Source organism: Suncus etruscus, chromosome 6 (assembly GCF_024139225.1).
Source record: "Suncus etruscus isolate mSunEtr1 chromosome 6, mSunEtr1.pri.cur, whole genome shotgun sequence".
In the NCBI taxonomy this organism is placed as follows: Eukaryota; Metazoa; Chordata; class Mammalia; order Eulipotyphla; family Soricidae; genus Suncus; species Suncus etruscus.
Genome location: NC_064853.1, coordinates 103,283,857 through 103,310,928, shown reverse-complemented (window position 1 = coordinate 103,310,928; position 27,072 = coordinate 103,283,857). Strand labels below are relative to the sequence as shown.

Genomic DNA, 27,072 nt, shown 5'->3' with positions numbered 1-27,072 from the left:
GGAGCGATTTCTGAGTGCAGAGTCAGGAGGAATCCCTGAGCACTGCCGGGTGTCAAAAACCAAAAAAATAAATATGTAAGATTCCTTCAAAATTATGTTCTACATGTTGTTGTTAAACTCTAACATGGTTTTTGATCCAACCAGAGAATCATCCTTGAATATACCTGTTAATAAGAGAACATACATGCCCCCCCCCCAAAAAAAAAAAAGAAAGAAAGAAAGGCAGGGCCCGGAGAGATAGCACAGCGGTGTTTGCCTTGCAAGCAGCCGATCCAGGACCAAAGGTGGTTGGTTCGAATCCCAGTGTCCCATATGGTCCCCCGTGTCTGCCAGGAGCTATTTCTGAGCAGACAGCCAGGAGTAACCCCTGAGCAACACCGGGTGTGGCAAAAAAAAAAAAAAAAAAAAGAGAACACAGATGTTGTCAGTGCAGAAAGTAATCCATAAAATAAAATGAACGATGGTTATCCACGATAGAAACAAAATCGGAAAATTTCTTTTATTTAAATTATAATAATTCTTTTATTTAAGCACTGTGATTACAGAAATGTTCATAGTTGGGTTTCAGTCATAGAATGTACACCCAACCTTCACCAGTGCAACCTTCTTTTCTATCACATTTCCCAACTAATTCTCAGAGTAAATTCTGACACCTTGGTTATGTGAATAGAAGTGGGTTGGGGGCTGGGAATGTAGTGGTCTCTCTCTCTTCCTGATGATCCTCCTTGTTTACATGAGCCTCACTCCACAGGTGTCTGGTTGAGAAGGGGGATGTGGCCTTTGTGAAGCACTCCGCAATTCTGCAGAATACCGGGGGTATGTATCTGAGCCTCCCCTCTTCCCTCAAAAAACAGAACAAAACAAAACACCCGAGACTCTCATGAATTGGGCAATGGGATTAGTTTATTGACCCTCACAGAGTCACGTACAGGTGACTTAGGTCCTAACCTCTTCAGTTTAGGAATGAGAATATTCTCCATGTCTGGTTGACTGGATGAGACTGGTTATCATGTTGGCCTTAAACAGAGACAAACACAGAGGGGCCACAGTCCAAGGCATTCTTTATCTAGTCTCGATACATGCTTTTGTCAGCTAAATTTTTCCTAAGAATCTTGTCCCTCTCTGCCAGGCTTGCCTTTTTGCTTTCTTAATGATGTCTTTTAATGGACAGTTTTAATTAATTTATTTATTTTTTTGGTTTTTGGGCCACACCCGGTGGTGCTCAGGGGTTACTACTGGCTATCTGCTCAGAAATGGCTCCTGGCAGGTTTGGGGACCATATGGGACGCTGGACTTCAAACCAACCACCTTAGGTCCTGGGTTGGCTGCTTGCAAGGCAAACGCCGCTGTGCTATCTCTCCGGACCGACAGTTTTAGTTTTAATCTAGTTCATTTTATCAAGTTTTGCTTTTCTGTTAAAGTGCTTTTTCAGGTCTCTTAAAGAACTTCTTTTGACAGAAACGATAAAAGCACTATTCAGAAAGGTTATGAATGTATACGGCTTTGGGAATGTTTCTCTTGTTTTTGTTTGTTTGTTTGTTTGTTTGTTTTTTGGTTTTAGGGCCACACCCGGCGGTGCTCAGGGGTTACTCCTGGCTGTCTGCTCAGAAATAGCTCCTGGCAGGCATGGGGGACCATATGAGACACCAGGATTCAAACCAACCACCTTTGGTCTTGGATTGGCTGCTTGCAAGGCAAACGCCACTGTGCTATCTCTCCGGGCTCCTCTTGTTTTTTTTTTTTTTTTTTTAATAAATATCTTTATTTAAGCATCATGATTACAAGTGTGTTTGTAGTTGGGTTTTAGTTATATAAACAAACAAACAAACAAAGAACACTCCCATTTCATCAGTGCAACATTCCCATCACCAATGCCCTCCATCTCCTTCTTCCTCCACCCCTTACCTGTATTCAAGACAGGCATTCTATTTCTCTCACTCACTATCATTGTCATGGTAGTTGTCAGTGTAGTTTTTTTTCTCTAACTGAACTCACCGCTCTTTGTGGTAAGCTTCATATTGTGGACCAGACCTTCCAGCACTCATCTCTATTGTCTCTATGTATTATTATAATAATGTCTTTATTTTTCTTAAGACCCATAGATGAGTGAGGCTATTCTGTGTCTATCTCTCTCCTTCTGACTTATTTCACTCAGCATAATAGTTTCCATGTCCATCATATATAAAAAATTTTTATGACTTTATTTTTTTTGATGGCTGCATATTCCATTGCATATAGTATTCCATTGTGTATATATATACCACAGTTTCTTTAGCCACTCATCTGTTATTGGGCTTTTTCTCTTGTGTTAGAGCCTTATTGCACTGTTTCTGTGCCTCTCCTATCAGGAAGGAATACTGAAACCTGGGCTAAGAATCTGAAACAGGAAGATTTTCGGCTGCTATGCCTTGATGGTACCAGGAAGCCAGTAACTGAACCTCAGAATTGCCATCTTGCCATAGTTCCCAATTATGCTGTGGTCTCGAGGAAAGATAAGGCAGATTTTGTTCACAGAATGCTCTTCAACCAACAGGTATGGGCATGGGACCACCTATCCCTTCTTTCCCCTACTGAGAGCTCAGTACTCTTGCAGAACTGCCCTTCTCTCTCACACAGTCTCATCTTTCAGGTTTGACAGTAGAATTCTGTTCTCAAAGTCCTGCCTCTGATAAAAGCAAACTCATGTTTCCTTCCTGCTCTGGGGATCCTTGGATTTTCAAGGGGACTGGGAAAGCCTCAGATACATGAGTACTGAAAGGCCCTCCTGAAGCCCACTAGAGTCTGAGCAATCATGGCACCCCTAGGGTCTGTTCTGTATAAGAAATAAGGGTATAGGCATAGTGTCCTTCACAGAATAAACTACATATGAGGAAAACAAATGGGTATCTGCCTAAACTATCTGCCATAGAGTGGATGCCAGTGTGGTTTTTTTTTTCTTTTAGTCTGGGCAGACAGAACACTGGCACTGACTGCTTCAAAGCTAAAGACCCAACATTCAGACATCTTTCAGTCTTTACAGGTAGCCTACAAGCACTGATCTTATGGAATAATGGACTGACTAAATCACATAGCACAAGAGCTAGGTTACATGAACACAGCCCTTTCTTGAGATACCTAAAAGATAACCCATAACAAGCCATACTGCTCTTGCAGCCTCTTATGATGACCATGGAGGGCAGGCAAAACCAAGGGCTCTTGGTCATAGACTTCTGAAGGAAATGGGTTCCTCATAGGAAAAGCTTGCTCATCTTGGTCACAAGAGAAGTTGATAAAGGAAGGGATGGCAATGGTTGATCTGGGGGAAGGTCCAGAGGCACTAGAGAAAGCACTCAGGGCACCAGGAAGACATGGAAGTATGATACAGAAACTTGGTGTGCAAGCACAGAGCACTTTGTTTAGAAGTCACTTTACATCAAACACCCTACTAGGTATCCTGTCTACAGTCATAGTGAATACATGGAGACACTGAATTTATTGTTTGTTTGTTTGTTTTTGTTTTTTATTTTCGGCCACACCAGGTGATGCTCAGGGGTTACTCCTGGCTATGTGCTCAGAAATCGCTCCTGGCTTGGGGAACCATATGGGACGCCAGGCCATGGAACTTCAAGTGTGCGCAAGGCAGACATCGGTGCCCTGAGCCACCGATCCGGCCCTGAGACACTGAATTTAATAAGAATTTTTCTTTGTTCCTATCTGGTTTAGTCAATGTCAATGTTATACAGTATTCTACCTATGTTTTCCTCAATATAACTTATGGATCTAGGTCTGATAATTGAGGTTTTTAATTCACTTTGATCTGACTTTTGTGCAGAATGTAGAAAGAAGTCTGAGTTAATTTTTTTCTTATATGTGACCAATGAGTTTTTCTAACAACATCTGTTGAAGAGGTTTCCTTGCTCCACTTCATATTTTTTGCTTCTTTGTTAAAGATTAACTGTTTATTTGCCTGAGGATCTGTCTCTTGGCTCTCATTTCAATTCCATTGTTGAGAATTTGTCCTTATTTCAATACTGTTTGATCAATACATTTTAGAGTACAAGTTTATGCAGGAAAAAGATGCCCCCCATCTTCTATTTACCTAGGGTGGCTTTGACTATCTTGGGGGTTTTATTGCTTCATATACATTTCAACAGCATCTATGTCTTTAAAAATGACAGTGGTAGTTTCATGGGATTGCATTAAATCTGCATAAATTAAATCTGCATAAATAAAAGCTAGCACCAGGGTGTGAATCCAAAGACCTTTCTTTTTAAAAGTTGATTTATAATTTCCTAAATGGTTATTATGAACTGGGTTTCCCAGGGGTTTGAGCAGAAGAGCCCAGTTGACCCTAACCCATTGTCTATGGTGGTGCTTGGTTTGTCACTTGTGGTCTGTTTGCCTGAACCAGGAGCTCTTTGGAAGAAATGGATTTGAATACATGATGTTCCAGATGTTCAAATCTTCTGCGGGGAAGGACCTGCTCTTCAGTGATGACACAGAATGCTTAGCTAACCTTAAGAACAAAACAACTTACCAAAAATACTTAGGACCGGAGTTTCTTACGACTCTTGCTTACTTGAGACCATGCTTAACCTCTGGTAAGTATATAAAACACAGAGGACCAATGACAAGAAAAGCAAGAACATTCATATTAAGGTGTGTGTGTGTGTGTGTGTGTGTGTGTGTGTGACAACCTGGCCCAGTAGTTTACAAGGGAATTCAGTCTTACCTCTGAGATGACTTAGCTTGGCAGGAGAATAGAAACTACACAAAAACAAAGACAGATTTTCTGAAAGAGATAGAGAATGCTATAAAACAACATTATTTGGGAATTGAGCTAATTTATATATTTCCATTCTGTGCTAATAGAATGAAAATATCTGTGGGATAACCTGAAGTGTAAATTACCAGGGAAGCAACCATAGGAAATTACTATGACTTGAAAAACTACCTTAAAGATTCTTGTTGATTGTGTGTTACTCTATGGCCATGACTATGGAAGAATCTCGACCTTTGCTCTTAATGTACCCACTACATGTTCTCAATGGAACTGTTAATGGAAACAATGATGAATGCATCTAGAACCAGGGAGCTAAGGCGAGGATGCAGAAATTGTGTTCAGTACATGGTCAGCTTATCAAAACTTGTTCTAGGATATCAAAACTAGCATGCAGGGGGCTGGAGCAATAGCACAGTGGGTAGGGCATTTGCCTTGCAAATCGACTCTGATTTGATCCCTCTCATCCCATATGGTGCCCCAAGCCTGCCTGGAGTGATTTTTGTATGCAGAGCCATGAGAAACCCCTTAGTGCTGCTGGGTGTGGCCCAAAAACAAAAAAGCAAACAACACCCCCCAAAAAAACACCCCAACTTAACATGCAACCTGGACCTGGGTATGCTATGCTGTCTTATTCTTTATAATTGACCTTGTTGGACAGAAGCTGAGGGAGGGTGCCAATCTGATTGTCTTTATTACAGTGAATTACCACAAGTATATCAATGTAGGGAATGGTATATATGACATAGAGGTGTCATCATTACATAAGCTGCACATGTCATATATGCTGCCCAGAGAGGACCAGTTTTCCAAGATCTTAACATTACAATAAATACTATGAATGCAAATAAAGCATAATTAACATTGTAGTAGACAACGATGTAAAACTTCAAATTTTACATTTGGTATATAAAATAGCATAACTGACTCAGAAAGAAAGAAATTAGAGCAATGAAATTGAAGTTGAAATAATATTGTTGAAATATATATTGTTGAAAATAAAGTTGAAATATATTATTAGATTGCTTTTGTTATATTATATTGTGCACTGGAGATGATGGGAACAGGAGTAATAAAAATGTTATTTTTTTTACTATCATTATTTTTTGGGTTTGGGGCCACACTCAGCAGTACTCAGGGTTTATTCCTGGCTCGGTGCTAAGGGATCATTGCTAGTGAGCTTGGGGGACCACACTATATAGGGTTCTGGGGATCAAACACTGTGCATGTTCTACTATTGCTCCAGCCCTACCTATTTAGGAATCTTACTAATGTCAGCTTGTAGTATGGAGGAGAATGTGTTCAAGAAATAATGTTTGTTAACTTCCATAAAATATGAAGACTATAGTGTTCAGAAAGCACCAACATTGTCTGATAATCTTTCTCTTGTGCTATGCCTTCACAGAACTTCTGGATGCCTGTACATTTCACAGGAATTAAGAGCCTGCAACATGTGATCACGACCTCACCTGTTAGTGTGGGCATCTGTTAACAGCTGTGATCTTGATAATTATGTGGTATAACTGAGAAATTAAATTCAATTCAATTGATGAAACGAAATGAGTAAAAAATTATTGTGGTTTTTCTCAGAAAATTTTCATAAATGATCTTAGATTTAAGGAGGGAGAAAATGACTTTTTTGTATGAGAATCAAACCTTGGGGTTCGATATCAATGAAACCATTCCAACTTTTGAAATTCTACAAAAGTAACTTAACTTCAAACACCATTCTTTATTTTATCTAATAATCCAGTCAGTTAAATAAAATGTAAACAACAAATCTGTCTGAAGGAGTCTGAGTGATGATAAGCAGAAAAGCCTCTATACATAGCGTTAAGGAGTTACACAACAAAATAAACGTGAGATTGCCCTACCCAAGCTGTACAATGCTTGGACCCAAAAAAATGGCTTTTAAAAATACATATTCACAGGTCTTCTAATATGTCTTTGCTGATTTAAAAAAAAAAGACTCCATTTAGATTTGGGGGAAACTTGCTGAAAGAATCAAATATTTTAAAATATCTTGTTAAAAATGACTATAGGATACTTCAATATTGATTTTTTTGTTTCCTTAATTTTGGGGCCACACCCAGTGGCACTAAGGGGTTACTCCTGCACTCAGAAATTATCCCTGGCAGTCTCAGGGGACCATATAGGATGCTGGGGATCAAACCCAGATCAGCTATGTGTAAGGCAAACACCCTACCTCTGTCCTATCACTCCAGCCCCAATATTGAGACCAATATTACAACAGGTAGGATGCTTAACTTCCATGCAGCACACTCAGGCTCGATCTCCACCATCCCATATGGTCCCCTGAGCCCTCTAGAAGTATTTCCTGAATGCAGTCATGAGTAATCCCTGGGTATCACTGTGTGTAGATCAAAAACAACAAACCAAGCCCAATATTAACCCATCTCCCTAGTGATAAGAGTTTTCAAAGAAATATAGAAACTTTACATAATTCTGAGCAAAATTTAGTTCTGAATATTGAGATTAATCTTTTTTTTGAGATTAGTCTTATTTTAGTATATCAAAATACTAATGATAAAGATAAAAGCATAAAAATCTCTATTCTAAGTAGACTGCTTAAAAGATCAGGAAAAAACCTTTACAATTTGCTATTAAGATAAGACTAGGGGGTGGAGAGATAGAATGGAGGTAAGGCATTTGCCTTTTATGCAGAAGGTCATCAGTTCGAATCCCAGCATCCCATATGGTTTCCTGAGCCTGCCAGGAACGATTTCTGAGCGTGGAGCCAGGAATAACCTGGCTATGTGCTCAGAAATCACTCCTGGCATGGGGGATCATATGGGACACCGGGGGATCAAACAGCGGTCCATCCTAGGCTAGTCCTTGCAAGGCAGACGCCTTACCTTGAGCGCCACCACTCTGACCCCAGAATAAATTATACTTTATAGGTTTATTCACAGTTCCCCTTAAATTTTTCTTAATTCTATTCTCTTACTATGGTTTACTTTTGTAGAATTTATCTGTCATGTAAAATTTTAAATATATTAGCACAGAATTATTCATAATACTAATTTTTAAAATTGTATACTTATAAAAAGATGTTGTTTTGGAAGACAGTTTCTACTTTATCAATTTGTTATTGTTATAATTTTGTAGAGTTCCAGGAGATTAGCTCTATTTTTTTTTATATCTGTGTAGGTATCACTACTTCACATTAAAAAGTAAATATAAAGGGGCCGGAGAGATAGCAAGGAGGTAAGGTGTTTGCCTTCCATGCAGAGGGACAGTGGTTCAAATCCCGGCATCCCATATGGTCCCGTGAGCCTGCCAGGAGCGATTTCTAAGCATAGAGCCAGGAGGAACCCCTGAGCGCTGCCAGGTGTGACCCACAAACAAAAAACAAAAAAACCAAACAAACAAAAAGTAAATAAAAAGAGAAGAGATTTCTTCAATACATGATATGTAATGGAAACATAGTAAGAGAAGAATAAATTGAAAAGTCATCTCTAAACATCAAAAATGTCTATAGAACTGAACTTACACGAGATGGGTAGAGGGATCCTTGAAACACTAGTGGAAGAAAACGGGCTTTCTGACTTTGAGTGACGTGTTGGAATGATGTATGCATGAAAAATATAATTAACAGTATTACAAATTCTGGTTTTCATTACAAATGGTAAAAACAAAAACAAATATTATCTAGGAATTATCTGATACATAAATCAATTTCATATCAACTTTGTTCCTCAAAGAACTCTTTATTTATTTTTTTTGGTTTTTGGGCCACACCCGGTGGTGCTCAGGGGTTACTCCTGGCTGTCTGCTCTGAAATAGCTCCTGGCAGGCACGGGGGGCAATATGGGACACCGGGATTTGAAACAACCACCTTTGGTCCTGGATCAGCTGCTTGCAAGGCAAATGCCGCTGTGCTATCTCTCCAGGCCCACAAAGAACTCTTTATTCTAAGTATGTGTGAAGTTAAGTGTGTGTGTAACATTATATTGTAAGTATGCATGCTAAGTGTGTGTACCAGGCATCTGAGTAATCCCTGTCCTCAGAACAACAGCAACAATGAAGTCAACAACAGTGAAGCTAGGGGATTGATGAGAGAAAGAAAGGAATAAGATTGGCTTTAAATATTATTTCTTCAGGCAAAGGATGGGGGAGGATGGATTGGAGGAGCATTGGTGGTGGGAAGCTTGCACTGGTGAAGGGAGATGTTCTTTTTATGACTGAAACCCAATACAAACATGTTTGTAATCATGGCGCTTAAATAAAGATATTATAAAAAGCATTATTTCTAGCAGCTGAAATAGTTCAGTTTATTTATTTATTTTTATTTTTTTTTGGTTTTTGGGCCACACCCGGCAATGCTCAGGGGTTACTCTTGGCTGTCTGCTCAGAAATAGCTCCTGGCAGGCACGGGGGACCATATGGGACACTGGGATTCAAACCAACCACCTTTGGTCCTGGATTGGCTGCTTGCAAGGCAAACACCGCTGTGCTATCTCTCCGGGCCCCAGTTTATTTTTTTTATTGTTTTTTTTTTTTTTTTGGTTTTTGGGTCACACCTGGTAGTGCTCAGGGGTTACTCCTGGCTCAGAAATCGCTCCTGGCAGGCTCAGGGGACCATTAAGGAATGCTGGGATTCAAACCACCAACCTTCTGCATGCAAGGTAAACTTCTTACCTCCAAGCTATTTCTCTAGCCCTCAGTTTATTTTTTTTATTCCTCATTGTTATTATAGGTAGTCCTTTTGTGGGTATTTATCACTAACTCTTAGTACTTCAGTTTTTAGACATGAAAACATACATGATATAAGCTTGATTATGGAATTTTAATCTTTCAGTTTTTAGTTAGGTATTATTTTCACACACTCACACACACTCATATATACACAACACAAACAAGTGCACTTTTAGACACTAGCAATAACCAAAAGATATTACTGTAGACGGGCCAAAGGAAGACTTGTGCATACCACCAGCAAGTTCCAGTGTAGAACTATAGACTAGGAAAGCAGGTAGGCTTCAACAATTGGTTACTAAGAACTGATTCCAGACAATGAGGGAATTGTGGATTGTAACAAAGGCTTGAGACTTCTTTTCTAGGTAAAACTCTTTGCCAGTTCAAGCTGACCCAGTGATCTTGAACTGAAGAATCAATTAGCTCAGAAGATCCACACAGAGAATAGGACTCAATTAAGAATAAGAAAACCCAGGGCCGGCGAGGTGGCACTAGAGGTAAGGTGTCTGCCTTGCAAGCGCTAGCCAAGGAAGGACCGCGGTTCGATCCCCCAGCATCCTATATGGCCCCCCCAAGCCAGGGGCAATTTCTGAGCGCTTAGCCAGGAGTAACCCCTGATTATCAAACGGGTGTGGCCCCAAAAAACCAAATAAATAAATAAATAAATAAATAAAGCCAAAGAATGTTCTTGAGTACTATGCCTGTGTTTCTCATTGCCTCTGAATATTGACACAGTTGACTTTATAGCACATCTCTGCCATCATATCTGTGAAATACCAAAAATCCATTTAGTTTTAAAGAGGCAATTTGCCAGGACTAGATAGAGAGTTCAGGGATTAAGGCTCTTGTCTTTCATGTGGTTGACTCTGGTTCAATTCCTGTTACCTCATGAGCACGACTAGAAGAAATTCCTGACCATTGCTGGGTGTACCCCCACCTCAAAAGTAGAATGCATTTGGGGTAGCTACTCTCAGAGAGTGATTATGACACCATCCGAACTATAACTATAACACTATTTCAGCTTCCCTAACCCCAAGGAGCTCTTCTAATTTTTGGAGGGAAAAGAGGCGTGAAGTGTCAAAAAGCTTGGATATATGTTAAAATATAGTTTTAGTTTTAGCCTCTCCCCAAAGTGGAAATTTAAATTTATTAGAAGGTTTTAGTGAGGTCATCTCACTGGAAGGTGAATTTGCTTGCTTAGCAGCCTTCTTACTTTTGCTAATCAACTTGTCCAATCCTTCCTCTCCCCTTCCCCTGCCCAAACAGAAAAAAATAAACACCTCAATTTTTCCAGTGTCTTTCTACTAACTATAAGGAGTACTATTATTAACCAGTTGTTTAATAAAGAAAATTATTTTTCTTTATTTATATTATAAATATATTTATAATTATATTAAATTATATTAAATTTTTATATTTAATTTAATTTCTCTTGGGGAATTATGGTCATGCCAGCCTGTGCTCAGGGCTTAGTCCTGGCTCTATGCTCTCGGATTACTCCTAGTGGTGCTCAGGGAATTGTATGTGGTGCCAGGAATTAAAATGAAGTCAGTGGGCCAGAGAGATAACATGGAGGTAAGGTGTTTGCCTTGCATGCAGAAGGCCGGTGGTTTTAATCCCGGCATCCCATATGGTCCTCCAAGCCTGCCCGGAGCCATTTCTGAGCCTGGAGCCAGAAGTGACCCTTGAACGATGCCAGGTGTGACCCAAAAACAAAAACAAAAACAAAAATGAAGTCAGCTGCAAGAAAGACAAGAGCTTTAACCCCTGGACTCTCTCGCCCAGGACAATTGCAAATGGAAAATGGAAAAAGCCTGTGGGATCATTAGAAACTACTAAAAAGGTAGGGTAGTTTAATTATAGAAATCAACAGTAACAGCTTACAAAACTTTATAAATCAGAGGTTTATTTTGGAAAGCTGACAAACCAAGTAGATTTTGCTCTTCTCTTCCCACGGATAGCAGGGACATTAAATAATGGCATTTCTGTGGGGGTGGAGGAGGAATCAGTGGTTTGTTTGTTTGACCCCAGGGACACTTGACTCTGCTCAATCAGCCACTTGTCATGTACCCACATGAACTCAGGACTTGTCTTGATGAAAGAGAAATAGAAAAAGGTAAATTCCTAAAGTCATCTGGAATGAAATTAAATGCCACTTTCCCAGAAAGCGTGTCACAGAATGGTGAGGACAGATAAACATACTGAGTTCAAAGTCTCAGGCTTTGAGCTTGTCAGACCAGTGTTAAGAGACTAAAGTTGTTTATGTAAATTTGAATCTAACTAGTTTTTAATTTTACTTTGTGGTTAGGGAGTGTTTATACCTGGAGGTGTTCAAGGGCTGAGAAGGGGTTACCTCCCCAATTCTACTGAACCCACAAATCGAGCATAACACGTTCTAGCTGAAGTTTTGTCCCCAAATTGAAATTGCTCACTGTGGGTCAGCCGGTTAAATGCAGCAGAAACTTGTGTGGGTGAGTGGAGCAATTGAAGCTTGTGTGGGAGCGTGGAGCGCTGGGTCCTGTAACAGGGTAGGGTATGGGCCTGATTCATCCTAAGGCGGCTCTACTATTGGTTTTTTGGACCCTGTGCTCAGAAATTGCTCCTGGCAAGCTCCGGGAACCATATGGAATGCCCGGAACCAAATGGGATGCCGGGAACCAAACCCAGGTCCTTCCCAGGTCAGCCACCTGCAAGGCAAAATGCCTTACCGCTGTGTTATCGTTAGGGTCTCTGCCTTGGCTCTAGTAATTTTTTTAATAATATCTTTATTTAAGCACCATGATTACAAACATGTTTATAGTTGGGTTTCAGTTCTATCAAGAACACCCCCCTTCACCAGTGCAACATTCCCACCACCAGTGTCTTCCATCTTCCTTCCTGCACCTCCCTGCCTGTATTCAAGACAAGCAATCTCCTTCTCTCATTCATTAACATTGTCATGATAGCTATTAGTGTAGTTATTTCTCTAAATGCACTCCCACTTTTTGTGTTGAACTTCATATCGTGAGCCAGTTCTTCCAGTCTTCATCTCTATTATCTCTGGGCATTATTATAATAATGTCTTTTATTTTTCTTAAAACCCATAGATGAGACTATTCTGTTTCTATCTCTCTCCCTCTGACTTACTTCACTCAGCATAACAGTTTCCATGTCCAGGGCCAGAGCGATAGCCAAGTGGTAGGGCAATTGCCTTGCATGCGGCTGACTCAGGACGAACCTGGGTTCAATCCCTGGTGTCCCATATGGTCCTCCAAGCCAGGACCCATTTCTGAGCACATAGCCAGGAGTAACACTTGAACATCACTGAGTGTGGTCCAAAAACAAAAAAAAAGTTTCCATGTCCATCCATGTATAAGAAACTTTATGACGTCATCTTTCCTGATGGCTGCATAATATTCCATTGTGTATATGTACCACAGTTTCTTTAGCCATTCATCTCTTGAAGGGCATCTTGCTTATTTCCAGATTCTGGCTACTGTAAACAGCATTGCAATGAATAGAGATGTGAGGAAGGCATTTTTGTATTGTGCTTTTGTGTTCCTAGGGTATATCTCTAAGAGTAGTGTAGCTGGATCATATGGGAGCTCAATGTCCAATTTTTTTTTTGAGGAATCTTCATATTGTTTTCCATAAAGGCTGGACTAGATGGCATTCCCACCAGCACTGATTGAGAACTCCTTTCTTTCCACATCCCCACCAGCACTGATTGTTCTTGTTCTTTGTGATGTGTGCCAGTCTCTGTGATGTGAGATGATACCTCATTGCTGTTTTGATTTGCATCTCCTTGATGATTAGTGAGGTGGAGTACTTTTTTACGTCCCTTTTGGCATTTGTATTTCTTCTTTGAGGAATTGTTTGTTCATTTCTTCTCCCCATTTTTTGATGGGGTTAGATGTTTTTTTCTTGTTAAGCTCTGTCAGTACTTTTTAAATCTTAGATACTAGCCCCTTATCTGATGGGTATTGGGTGAATGGTTTCTCCCATTCTGTGGGTGGCTTTTGTATCCTACTCACTATTTCTTTTGAGGAGCAAAAGCTTCACAGCTTAATAGTCCCATCTGTTTATCTTTTATGGTCCTCTGAGTCTGCCAGAAGCGATTTCTGAGCATAGAGCCAGGAGTAACACCTGAGCGCCACCAGGTGTGACCCCCCCCACAAAAAAAAGAAATGTTAAAGTTGGGGAAAGTGATGCCTCCCATATTCCTTTTCCCAAGCAATAGACTCTGTTCAGTTTAATTGGTCACTTTTCATTGGTCCACCTAAAGATATCAGGACTCACTTCTCACCAAAAGACAACCAAGAAACAAAATTCATAGTTTTTTGGGGCAATTGAGTAAAACATGTTTCAGGAAAGATGTCATAACACTGTGGAGACCAATTAGCATGAGTCCAAAATTTTAATTTATAACCTTACCTGTCCTATTGGGCAGATGATAAATGTTAAGAAAACAAAGATTAGGGCCCAGAGAAATAGCACAGTGGCGTTTGCCTTGCAAGCAGCTGATCCAGGACCAAAGGTGGTTGGTTCAAATCCCGGTGTCCCATATGGTCCCCCATGCCTGCCAGGAGCTATTTCTGAGCAGACAGCCAGGAGTAACCCCTGAGCAATGCTGGGTGTGACCCAAAAACAAAAACAAACAAATAAAACAAAACAAAAAAAAGAAAACAAAGATTAAAGGGGGCAGGCTACAAAATCAACATGAAAAAATTAATGGCCTTCTTACGTACCAATAATGATAGAGAAGAAATGAACATTAAAAAAACAATCTTATTCACATTAGTGTCATACAAATTCAAATACCTTGGAGTCAACTTAACTAGAGAGGTGAAGGACCTATACAAAGAAAACTACCAAACACTGCTTCAAGAAATAAAAGAGGACACAAGGAAATGGAATCCCATACCATGTTCAGGGATTGGGACGATTAACACCATTAAAATGGCAATACTCCCCAGAGCATTATGCAGTTTTGATGCAATCCCTCTAAAAATACCCATGACATTCTTTAAAGAAGTGATTCAAACACTCCTGAAATTCATTTGGAACAATAAACACCCACAAATAGCTAGAGTATTTCCGGGGCCAGAGTCTAGTGCTTCTGGAACTAAAAGAAGTAGAACATATTGATCACCCAGACTAAGTGGCTATTGAATGAAGTCCAGATGTAGATGTTCAAATGGTCCAGGAGAGGAGGTCTGTGGCCTTTGGGAACAAAAGTAGTTTTTCAAGGTTTACTGAAAGGCAGTTCAGAAACTGCCAGTAAAGTAATTTTGCAATTTTGTACTATTCTCATCACCAGTACCAATTCATAGTTTGATTAATCTACAATGTACAATGATGGGTAAAGGATTGCAAAAACCATACAAGGAGGTTTTCAGGAAGTGAAGAAGAAAAAAGCAGTCATCTTGAATTTCCCATAGCTCCAAGTGTTGATTTTTAAAAAAATGTCTTTATTTAAGCACCATTGTTACGAACATGTTCATAATTGGGTTTCAGCCATAGAATGCACACACCCCCTTTATCAGTACAACTCTCCTGCCACCAATGTTCTCCATTTTCCTCTTCCCCACGCCCTTCCTGTCTTGAAGACAGACATTGTATCATGGTCATGGTAGTTAGTTATTAGTTAATTAGTAGTTATTTCTGTAACTGCACTTACCACTCTTTGTGGTAAGCTTCAATCATGGGCTAGTCCTTTTGGCACTCATTTCTATTGTCTCTGTGCATTATTACCATACTGTCTTTTATTTTTCTTAAATCCCACATATGAGTGAGACTATTCTGTGTTTATCTCTCTCCCTCTGTCTTATTTTACTCAACATAATAGTCTCTATATCTATCCATCTATAGGCAAATTTCATGGCTCTAATTTTTCTAACTCCTGCGCAGTATTCCATTGTGTAGATGTATCACAATTTCTTCAGCCACTCATTTGTTGTTGGAATCTGGGTTGTTTCCAGAGTTTGGTTACTGTGCAAAGTGTTGCTATGAACATAAGAGTATAGAAAGCATTATTCTATTGTGTTTTTGTGGTTCTAGGGTATATCCCTAGTAGTGGTATTGCTGAATCATATGGGAGCTCAATTTCCAGATTTTTAAGAAATATTTGTATTATTTGCAGAAAGGCTGAACTAGATTGCATTCCCAGCAGCAGTGAATGAGAGTTCCTTTCTCTCCACATCTCTGCCAGCACTGATTGTTCTATTCTTTGTTATGTATGACAGTATCTGTGACATGAGATGATGTATCATTGTTAGTTTGATTTGCATCTCCCTGATGATTAGTGATGTGGAGCATTTTTTATGTGCCTTTTGGCTATTTGTATTTCTTCTTTGTCAAAGTGTCTGTCCATTTCTTCTCCCCATTTTTTGATAAGCTTAGATTTTTTTCATGGCAAGTTCTGTCAGGACCTTGTATATCTTAGATATATAATATCTTCAAGAAATAAAAGAGGACACAAGGAAATGGAGACCAATACCCTGCTCATGGATTGGGAGGGTTAACATCATTTAAATGGCAATAGTCCCCAAAGCATTGTACAGATTTAATGCAATAATGCCCACGACATTCTTCAAAGAAGTGATTTAAACACTCCTGAAATTCATTTGGAACAATAAACACCCACAAATAGCTAAAGCATGTCCAGGGACAGAGTCTGGTGTTTCTGAACTAAAAGAAGTAGAACATATTAATAACCCAGACTAATATCTAAGATATATTAAATATTCTTTGTATATCTTAGATATTATCTGATGGGTATTGGGTGAATAGTTTCTGCCATTTCACAGGTGACCTTTTTACCCTAGTCACTGTTTCTTATTTTGTTTTTTGTTTTTTTTTTGGGGGGGTGGGTCACACCCGGCAGCGCTCAGGGGCTCTACGCTCAGAAATCACTCCTGGCAGGCTTGGGGGACCATACAGAATGCCGGGATTTGAACCACTGTTCTTCTGCATGCAAGGCAAATGCCTTACCTCCATGCTATCTCTCTGCCCCATAGACACTGTTTCTTTTGAAGTGCAGAAGCTTTTTAGTTTGATGTAATCCTATTTGTTTATCTCTGTTTCCAGTTTGACAGTGATAATGTTTTTTTTGAAGATGCCTTAGTCTCAATGTCATGGAATGTTTTGCCTATGTTTTCTTCTGTATACCTTATATTTGATATCAAGGTCTTTAATCCATTTTGATTTGACCTTTGTGTGTGGTGCAGATAGAGATTTGAGTTTGCTTTCTTTGCATGTGTTGACCATACAACTGTTGATTTTTCTTTTATAGTCATCTTTTTTTCCATGCTAATTTTTTTGATTCAGGAGCAGATTGTTGCCATATTATAAAAATATCAGGATGGCAGAAATTCAGCAATGAGGTATAGCTATTTGCAGAAGTATAGAAAAGTCCATCTCAATGTGCTTTGTAGAATCTGTGGCTACAACCTTTCAATGAAAGTCAGAGAACATCTGATACTCAGGTTTGATGCTTTTAGAATGAGTTTCAGTTTTGATGGCAGCAATTTTAGAAAATAAGTAAGCAAAAAGAAGATTATTCTCTTCTTGTTGTTCTTGTTGCCTTTGGGTCTTAAAAACATAAGAAAACCACCAGCAGTAGTTTCTCAAATCCTGAGCAATTTCTATTACTGTTCACTAAGTTTTTAGACAGGCAAGATGAATGTGTAGAGACTAGAAGTGACAAAATATTTCTAATAATTAGATTTTATTCTATAAGAATGACACCTTGAATCATTTCAGATTTATAAGAATACTTAAAAATTCAAGAAAAAGTTATTTATTCTTATACATAAATATATTCTTTATGTATTAGATACATATTTTAAATATAAAGATATTCTCGGGCCCGGAGAGATAGCACAGCGGTGTTTGCCTTGCAAGCAGCCGATCCAGGACCAAAGGTGGTTGGTTCGAATCCCGGTGTCCCATATGGTCCCCCGTACCTGCCAGGAGCTATTTCTGAGCAGACAGCCAGGAGTAACCTCTGAGCACCGCCGGGTGTGGCCCAGAAACCAAAAAAAAAAAAAAAAAAGATATTCTCATATCTTTAATTTTTCAGTGAGAGTATTAAAAATAGTTTGCAGATATTTGGGCATCATGATTAAATTGGGGTGCACATTTTTTGGGATTCTTTTTCTTATTCAAGGACAGATTGTAAGCAACATGAAAGATCAGATTAAGGTTGATTAGGAAATTCTAAGATGAGGTCTCCATTAGAGGAAAAATATATTAGCCTTTTGTGGACACAAACCAAACAACTGTTTTTGTTTGTTTGTTTTGTTTTGGGTCACACCCAGGAGCACACAGGGGTCACTCCTGGCTATATGCTCAGAAATCTCTCCTGGCAGGCTCAAGGAACCATATGGGATGCCGGGATTCGAACCACCATCCTTCTGCATGCAAGGCAAACAACCTATCTCCATGCTATTTCTCTGGCCCCCTAAACAACTTTTTACAATTTTCTTACTTGACAAATGTCTACCTCTGCCCTAGCTGGGTTGCATTAGAGGCTGCTAAAATCAACAAGGCAATGATCTATGTGTCTTGTGATGATAAAAGTAAAGAAAATGTCCTAAGAGGAAAGAGCCCAATCTAAGCTTGTCCCACAATGGTGTGGACAAGCCAAATAATAACTTACCCACATTCTCAGTTTTATCTGAACCAGAGTATGAGATTCAAATAACCTCTGGTCCTTGCATCTTCCCATACATATAGCTCTAACCAATTCTAAGATAAAGGAATCGATCTGCAGTCATGAATAGTACTCCTCCATGATCAAATAACAAAGAGTTCCAGAAACCAACTCTTTCAGCTAACTAATATGTTACAAGTAAATGTCTCCTCTTCTAAAGTACAACTATAATTCTTTCTATGCATGTAATTTACTTATATAAACAGGGACCAAATCTATGAAGAAAGGACAGTCTCTTCAATAACGGTTGGTTTCTCTAGTCTCTGGGTTCTAAATTTTGACTCGTTAATACATTTTCTTTTCATAAGTTCTGAAGGCACTTTACTTTAATAATAATTTCAGTCTACAGCTTTTAATTTAGAAAGGAGATATTAATCTAATAGATTGGTTGGGCAATTGGCTTCACATAGCAAAAAAAATGTTTTTCAGTAGAAGGTACTGGAGTTATTTGAACATGTTGAGATAATTTTCTCTGGGACTGCAGAAGTAGCTCAAAAAACTGGAATTCATGTGGAGGTCCTGAGGTTAATTCCTTGATCTTCTGAAGCATTTGGGTGTGGTCCTGCTGCCACCTCAAGTGCTGCCAAGGTGGCCTGTGTGCTGGTCCTCAGCAACCCTCATTCCAAACAGCTTTCACTACATTGAGCAGCTGTCAGGCCTGTGAGGCTGGGTTGAATATCTTCGGTCCCCAGAATGCTATTTGACAATACTCTGTCCCGGGCCGGAGAGATAGCACAGCGGAAGGCATTTGCCTTGCATGCAGAAGGACGGTGGTTGAGCCTGCCAGGAGCAGTTTCTGAGTATAGAGCCAGGAGTAGTCCTTGAGTGCTGCCGAGTGTGACCCAAAAAACAAACAAAAGACCATTGATTTCTGCATGTTAATTTTGTAGCTTGCCACCTTGCTATATGAGTCTATTGTTTCTAGAAGCTTTTTGGTAGAGTCTTTAGGGTTTTCTAAGTAGAGTATCATGTCATCTGCAAACAATGAGAGCTTGACTTCTTCCTTTCCTATCTGGATTCCCTTGATATCTTTTTCTTGCCTGATCGCTATAGCAAGAATTTCCAGTACTATGTTGAATAGGAGTAGTGAGTGTGGACAGCCTTGTCTTGTACCAGAATTTAGAGGAAAGGCTTTTAGTTTTTCTCCATTGAGGATAATATTTGCCATTGGCTTGTGGTAGATGGCTTTAACTAGATTGAGAAAGGTTCCTTTCATTCCCATCTTGCTGTGAGTTTTATCAAGAATGGGTGTTGCTGGGGCCGGGCGGTGGCGCTAAAGGTAAGGTGCCTGTCTTGCCTGCGCTAGCCTTGGACGGACCGCAGTTCGATCCCCCAGTGTCCCATATGGTCCCCCAAGCCAGGAGCGATTTCTGAGCACATAGCCAGGAGTAACCCCTGAGCGTTACCGGGTGTGGCCCAAAAACCAAAAAAAAAAAAAAAAAAAAGAATGGGTGTTGGACCTTATCAAATGCATTCTTGCTTCTATTGATATGATCATGTGATTTTTATTTTTCTTGTTTTTGATGTTGTGTATGATGTTGATAGATTTATGGATGTTAAACCATCCTTGCATTCCTGGGATGAAACCTACTTGGCCGTAGTGTATGATCTTCTTGATGATGCATTGGATCCTATTTGCCAGGATTTTGTTGAAGATCTTTGCATTTGCATTTATCAGGGATATTGATCTGTAATTTTCTTTTTTTGGCAGCATCTCTGTCTGGTTTTGGTATCAAAGTGATGTTGGCTTCATAAAAGCTGTTTGGGAGTATTCCTGTTTTTTCAATTTCATGGAAGAGCCTGGCTAGAATTGGTAGTAGCTCCTCTTGAAAGATTTGAAAAAATTCATTAGGAAATCCATCAGGGCCTGGGCTTTTCTTTTTGGGCAGATGTTTGATTACAGTTTCAATTTCCTCAGTAGTGATGAAGGTGTTTAGATATGCTACATCCTCCTTACTTAAATGTGGAAGGTTATAAGTGTCCAAGAATTTTTCCATTTCTTCAAGGTTCTCATGTTTAGTAGCATAAAGTTTCTCAAAAATCAATGGCCTTTTTAAACACCAATAATGATAGGGAAGAGATGGACGTCAAGAAGGCAATTCCATTCACATTAGTGCCACACAAACTCAAATATCTTGGAGTCAACTTGACCAAAGACATGAAGGACCTATACAAAGAAACCTATAAAGTCCTGCTCCAAGAAATAAGAGAGGACACACGGAAATGGAAACACATACACTGCTCATGGACTGGCAGGATTAACATAATTAAAATGGCAATACTCCCCAAAGCATTATACAGATTTAATGTGATCCCCTTAAAAATACCCATGACATTCTTCAAAGAAGTGGATCAAACACTTATGAAGTTCATCTGGAACAATAAACATCCTCGAATAGCTAAAGCACTCCTAGGGAAAAGGAAAATGGGAGGCATTACTTTCCCCAACTTCAAACTGTACTACAAAGCAATAGTTATCAAAACAGCATGGTATTTGAATAAAGACAGACCCTCAGATCAGTGGAATAGGCTTGAGTTCTCAGACAATATTCCCCAGACATACAATCACCTAATTTTTGATAAAGGAGCAAGAAATCCTAAGTGGAGCAGGGAAAACCTCTTTAGTAAGTGGTGCTGGCAGAACTGGTTAGCCACTTGCAAAAATGCGAACATAGACCCCCAGTTAACATCATGTACAAAGGTAAAATCCAAATGGATTAAAGACCTTGATATCAGACCTGATACCGTAAGGTATATATATATATATTACAACACGTAGGAAAAACACTCCATGACATTGAGACTAAAGGCATCTTCAAGGAGGAAATTGCACTTTCCAAACAAGTGGAAGCAGAGATAAACAGATGGGAATTAAGCTGAGAAGCTTCTGCACCTCAAAAGAAATAGTTCCCAGGATACAAGAGCCACCCACCGTGTGGGAGAAACTATTCACCCAACACCCATCAGAAAAGGGGCTAATATCCAAAATATGCAGGGCACTGACAGAACTTTACAAGAAAAAAACATCTAATCCCATCAAAAAATGGGGAGAAGAAATGAACAGATGCTTTGATAAAAAAAAAAAAGAAATACAAATGGCCAAAAGGCACATGAAAAATGCTCCTCATCAGGGAGATGCAAATCAAAACAATGATAAGATACCATCTCACACCACAGAGATTGGCACACATCACAAAGAATGAGAACAGTCAGTGCTGGTGGGGATGTGGAGAGAAAGGAACTCTTATTCACTGCTGGTGGGAATGCTTTCTAGTTCAGTCTCTATGGAAAGCGATATGGGGATTTCTCCAAAAACTGGAAATTGAGCTCCCATTCGACCCAGCTATTCCACTCCTAGGGATATACCCTAGGAACACAAGACTACAATACAAAAACCCCTTCCTCACACCTATATTCATTGCAGCACTATTTACCATAGCAAGACTATGGAAAAAACCAAGATGCCCTTCAGCAGACGAATGGCTAAAGAAACTGTAGTACATATACACAATGAAATATTATACAGCCGTCAGGAGAGATGAAATCATGAAATTTTCCTATACGTGGATGTACATGGAGTCTATCATGCTGAGTGAAATAAGTCAGAGGGAGAGAGACACACACAGAATAGTCTCACTCATCAATGGGTTTTAAGAAAAATAAAACTCATTTTTGCAACAATCCTCAGAGACAATGAGAGGAGGGCAGGAACTTCCAGCTCACTTCATGAAGCTCACCACAAAGAGTGGTGAGTGCAGTTATAGAAATAACTACACTGAGAACTACCATAATCATGTGAATGAATGAAGGAACTGGAAAGCCTGTCTGGAGTACAGGTGGGGGCGGGGTGGGATGGGGGAGATTAGGGACATTGGTGGTGGAAATGTTGGTGTTCTTTACATGACTGAAACATAATCACAATCATATATGTTATCAAGATGTTTGAATAAAGAGAAAAAAAAGACAATACTCTGTCCCAAACTTCCCAAATTTTCTCTGAACTTTAACAAAACCACACTTGGGGCCCTTTTCACTCTGAGGGCTATGGTGGTAGGTTTCAATGTAAAAACAAAGCACTATTATCAACTAAAATTCGGCAATCAAATTCACTCTTACCAGTAAGCATAAACTCCTGAGTCCCTTTTATATGGTGGGTATATATGGAGGTCTTTCCTTGGAGGTAGTATTTGAGAAAAATTTATATAGGAGTTTTTTTTTTTCCAGTGACTAGAACGAAGGCATTGACCTTTGTTCAGGGTATTGGTGATGACCCCTTCGGTCTGTAACCTGGACAGTCCAGCTGTTTGGGACCTCTGACCTTCCAACTATTGCAATGGTAAAGCTAATAGCTTGGTGAATTTTTAAAATATTTTTGGTTTTGTTTTTGTGTCACACTGGCGACTCTAAGGGGTTACTTTTGGTTATGCTCTCAAAATTGCTCCTGGCAGTCTCGAGGGACCATATGGGATGCCAGAATTCCAACCACCGTGTGTTCTGGATCAGCTTCGTGCAAGGCAAATGCCCTATATATCTTTGCTATTTCTCTGGCCCCAGCTTGGTGGATTTTTACAATCTTGCTCCAGTGTCTTTTGAAAGTACACAAGTATAGTTATAAATTAAGTCAGACCAGTAGCCTCCCAACCTGTTTTCTGCTTTTTTTTTTTTCTTCTTCTGTGTTTTGCTTTTATCACTCCAATTCACTAATCTTAGGAGTTAACCTGTTTACAAAGAGAGCAGCTGGAGGAGACAGGTAATCTGATTTATAGTATGGAATACTTAATGCCATAGTCAAGGATTTTTAAATATTTCCAAAGATGTTGTTTGCATAATTGTGTAACAGCCCAAACAATTTGGGAAGGGAAGACACTAGGAAAGGCTTTTCAAAGTTTAACTGATTTGGAGGGACATTTTTTTAGTCTCAGAGATGGTAAAGCCTGAGCATCTGACCTTTAGGTCATCTTGCTACCTGCATCAAATTTTTAGATTTCCCAGGTAGGGGAGTCACACATATACCTGGCTGTGATGTGTCCTATTGTGTTCACTGCGGTTCAGACTTTGGGTTGAAGCGTTCACACTCTTGACCAAAGTGCTCACTGAAGATGATTCTTTTAGTTGTAGTTCTTGTACACATGCTTGCCAGAGATATTTTGATTCTGACCTTAGAAAGTAGGTGATTAGAGGCTGAGAAAATCTACATATGCCTGCCCAGTGGTTCCCGACTGTGAGAAACTGTGAGTGTTGCCTGTGCATGTTTTTCCACTGTACTGTCTCCTGAACCTCTTGGGAGTGGGCCAAAAAAGGCACAGAAAAATAGCTCTCCCAGAGGCTCATCCAAGGGCTGGAACGCCAAGGAACTGTGTCCTACCAAGAAAACCGGCTACCTGCAGTATTCTGCAGAAAGGCAGGTCCCCTGTTTGTGATGTCAGGCTTGGAAAATCTACGTATGCCTGTCCAGTGGTTCCCTACTGTGAGAAGCTGTGAGTGTTGCCTGTGTGTGTTTTTCCACTGTCCTGTCTCCTGAATCTCTTGGGAGTGGACCAAAAAGGGCTCAGAAAAGTAGCTCTCCCAGAGGCTCCAGAAGAGCACATTCTACTTTGCTTTGTGGCCGTGTGCTCTTTCTTTTTCTTTTCTTTCTTTTTTTTTTTTTTGGTTTTGGTTTTTGGGTCACACCCGGCAGTGCTCAGGGGTTACTCCTGGCTCTAAGCTCAGAAATCGCCCCCGACAGGCACACGGGACTATATGAGATGTCGGGATTCGAACAACCGTCCTTCTGCATGAAAGGCAGAAACTCCTTACCTCCATGCTATCTCTCCGGCCCCATCTGTGCGCTCTTTCTAATGAAAGAATGCCACTGCAGGCTGTGCCTGTCTGTCTTTCCTGAATACCTGAAGCTCTCCTCAGAGGCCTAGGAAGCACACCTCCAAAATACTGTCACCTAGAGGCAGCACAACACACAGAAAAAAAATCACATTACAAGCTTGACAATGGGGAAACCTCACAGGCAAACACCATGCACAGAGAATGAAGACGATAGCTCAGTTGACCTAAAAAATTCCAACCATCTGATTAACCTCTCGGATAAGGAGTTTAGAATAGAAATATGGAAGATGTTTGTAGAACTCAAAGAAAGCATAGATCGATCTGAACAGAACACAAAGACAGAAATCAGAAAACTTCAAACTGAAATAACAGATCTGATAAACACGGTAGCTCAACTGTGAAACTCAGTGGATGGCCTCTCCAGCAGGGTAACAGCAGCTGACAACAGAATCGGCGTGCTGGGAGATGAGATGCAGAAAAACTCAATACAGCAGAAGAAATTGGAAAAGAATCTTAAGACAAACGATCAGGCAATGGAAAAAGTACTCAAGGAATGTGAAGAGATGGAAATAGAAGTCTTTGATAAACTCAACAGAAACAACATAAGAATCATTGGAGTCCCAGAGGCCCAGGTAAGAGATCTCCAGGAAGAATCAACTGTCAAAGACATCATCAACCACGGAAGACCCTACCACTGCTCAGACATCGTCCTGCTGAAAAGAGACTTCCCTTACCAATGAGAAGACTTAACAACGACCTGCTTACAGGACAGGGCTTCCTGCATTGCCCTTTCATGGTGAGGTGAAATGAGAAGACACTCCACATCATGACTTCAATTTAGAATATGCAGATTCCAGAATCTTTAATACAGAAACATGATACCAACAACAGAGACTGTGTGAAAAGTGTGTTGGCACTACAGACAATGTCTTGGATCAGACGATAACTTGCCTGAGGCCTAGAGTTGGTCTTATGCCAGGAAACTTCAGGGGTAGGATCTCTTTGTATTTAGGCCAAGGTTATTCTTTTCCATGCCTCTCATATTTTGGTGGGCCTATGCAAACAACAATTGCCACTCTAACACCGTTTTTACTGTGCTCCTTTGACTCTAATCCTTAAAATGCACCCACTTAAAATTTGAGGTTAAATGCACCCACTTAAAATTTGAGGTTAACTTAAGCTAATATGCATGTACATGGAAATGTAAAAAATACTATGCCTCTAATGTTTAAGGAGTTACATAAGTTTTATGGCTTTATATTGCCTTGTGTGCTGTTAAGAAATATTATAATGTGCTACAATCTGGGGACTTGAGGGACAAAGTAATTGTACACGGATTCTGTTTTATTTATCTTAACGTTCTTTGGCTGAAAGTTCAAAGTTAAGATATCAGCAAGGGGACTTCTTCTGAGAATTATGTTATGGCTGATTGTCCTTCCACTGTAACTTTACCTTGTCCTCTTTCTTTACATCTTTTGTTCTCATAATTCAAAATAAAAAATTAATAAAAAAGACATCATCAAAAAGATACTCCCAGAGTTAAAGACTACATGCAATCAAATTCTGCATCCCCAAAGAGTACCAGCTAAAAGAAAAACACCCCAAGACACATCCTCGTTATGATGACAAATCCCACAGATAGTGATAGAATACTGAAAGCAGCAAGATCAAAAAGGGAAATTACATTTAAAGGAGCATCCCTAAGACTTACAGCAGACATGTCACAAGAAACTCTCAAGGCCAGAAAACAGTGGTGGGATATTGTGACAAGACTGAATGAAATGGATGCCTCACCGAGAATACTGCACCCAGCCCAACTCACGTTCATGTTTGAAGGAAGAATACATTGCTTCATGGATAAACAGCAGCTCAGAAACTTCACAGATGAAAAACCAGCCTTAAAGGAAAAACTGAAAGGTCTACTTTAAGACAAGAGAGACCAACAAACACGCAAACTTATCTACAAAGATGACATTAAATCCTATGACAATCATCTCCCTCAATGTCAATGGACTAAATTCACCAACTAAAAGACACAAAGTGGCAAAATGGGTCAAAAAGATGAATCCAACCTTCTGCTGCCTAGAAGAAACACACTTGAATAGTCAGAACAAACATAAACTCAAAATCAAAGGCTGGAGGAAAATCATCCAAGCAAACAACACCCTTAAAAAAGCTGGGGTGGGGGCCGAAGAGATAGCATGGAGGTAAGGCGTTTGCCTTTCATGCAGAAGGTCATCGGTTTGAATCCCGGCATCCCATATGGTCCCCTGTGCCTGCCAGGAGCAATTTCTGAACATGAAGCCAGGAGTAACCCCTGAGCACTGCCGGGTGTGACCCAAAAACCACACACACACAAAAAAGCTGGGGTGGCCATATTAATATCTGATGACACCAACTTTATACTCAGAAAAGTTGTAAGAGACAAAGATGGACACTATGTACTAATCAAGGGATATGTGCAACAGGAAGAAATCAGACTATTAAACATATATGCACCCAATGAGAGACCAGCAAATTATCTAATACAATTACTGACAAATCTGAAAGAAGACATCAATAATAACACAATAATTGTGGGAGACCTCAACATGGCCCTGTCAACACTTGATAGGTCAACCAGACTGAAACCCAATAAAAACATACTAGCCCTGAAAAGAGTAATGGAAGAAAGAGGACTAGAAGATATATATAGGACACTCCACCAAAAAAAACCTGGATACACATTCTTCTCCAATGTACATGGGTCATTCTCCAGGATAGACTACATGCTGACACATAAAGCATACCTCCATAAAATCAAGAGGATAGAAATATTGCAGGCTACCTTTTCTGACCACAAGGCTCTGAAATTAGATGTGAACTACAAAGGCACACAGAAGCAAAACTTTAACAACAATTGGAAATTAAACACTCTGCTACTGAACAACCAGTGGGACAGAGATGAAATCAAAGAGGAAATAAAAACTTTCCTGAAAACACATGATAATGAAGACACAAACTGCCAGAATCTATGGGACACAGCAAAAGCGGTCCTGAGAGGAAAATTTATAGCTTTACAAGCACACATCAGGAAGGA

General features: G+C 39.8%; 1 protein-coding gene across 2 annotated transcripts in view; it reads left to right on the top strand.

Moving 5' to 3' along the window:
• LOC126012133 (inhibitor of carbonic anhydrase-like) overlaps positions 1-6,284 on the top strand; it is a 52,576-nt gene extending 46,292 nt beyond the window's left edge. For both annotated transcript variants that reach the window (XM_049775954.1, XM_049775953.1), the window contains exons 14-17: positions 752-816; positions 2,349-2,533; positions 4,391-4,580; positions 6,165-6,284. In XM_049775954.1, the coding sequence (XP_049631911.1) occupies positions 752-816; positions 2,349-2,533; positions 4,391-4,580; positions 6,165-6,199 (475 nt within the window). In that variant the 3' untranslated portion in view covers positions 6,200-6,284. The remainder of the gene's footprint in view (positions 1-751; positions 817-2,348; positions 2,534-4,390; positions 4,581-6,164) is intronic.
• The last annotated feature ends 20,788 nt before the right edge of the window (positions 6,285-27,072 follow it).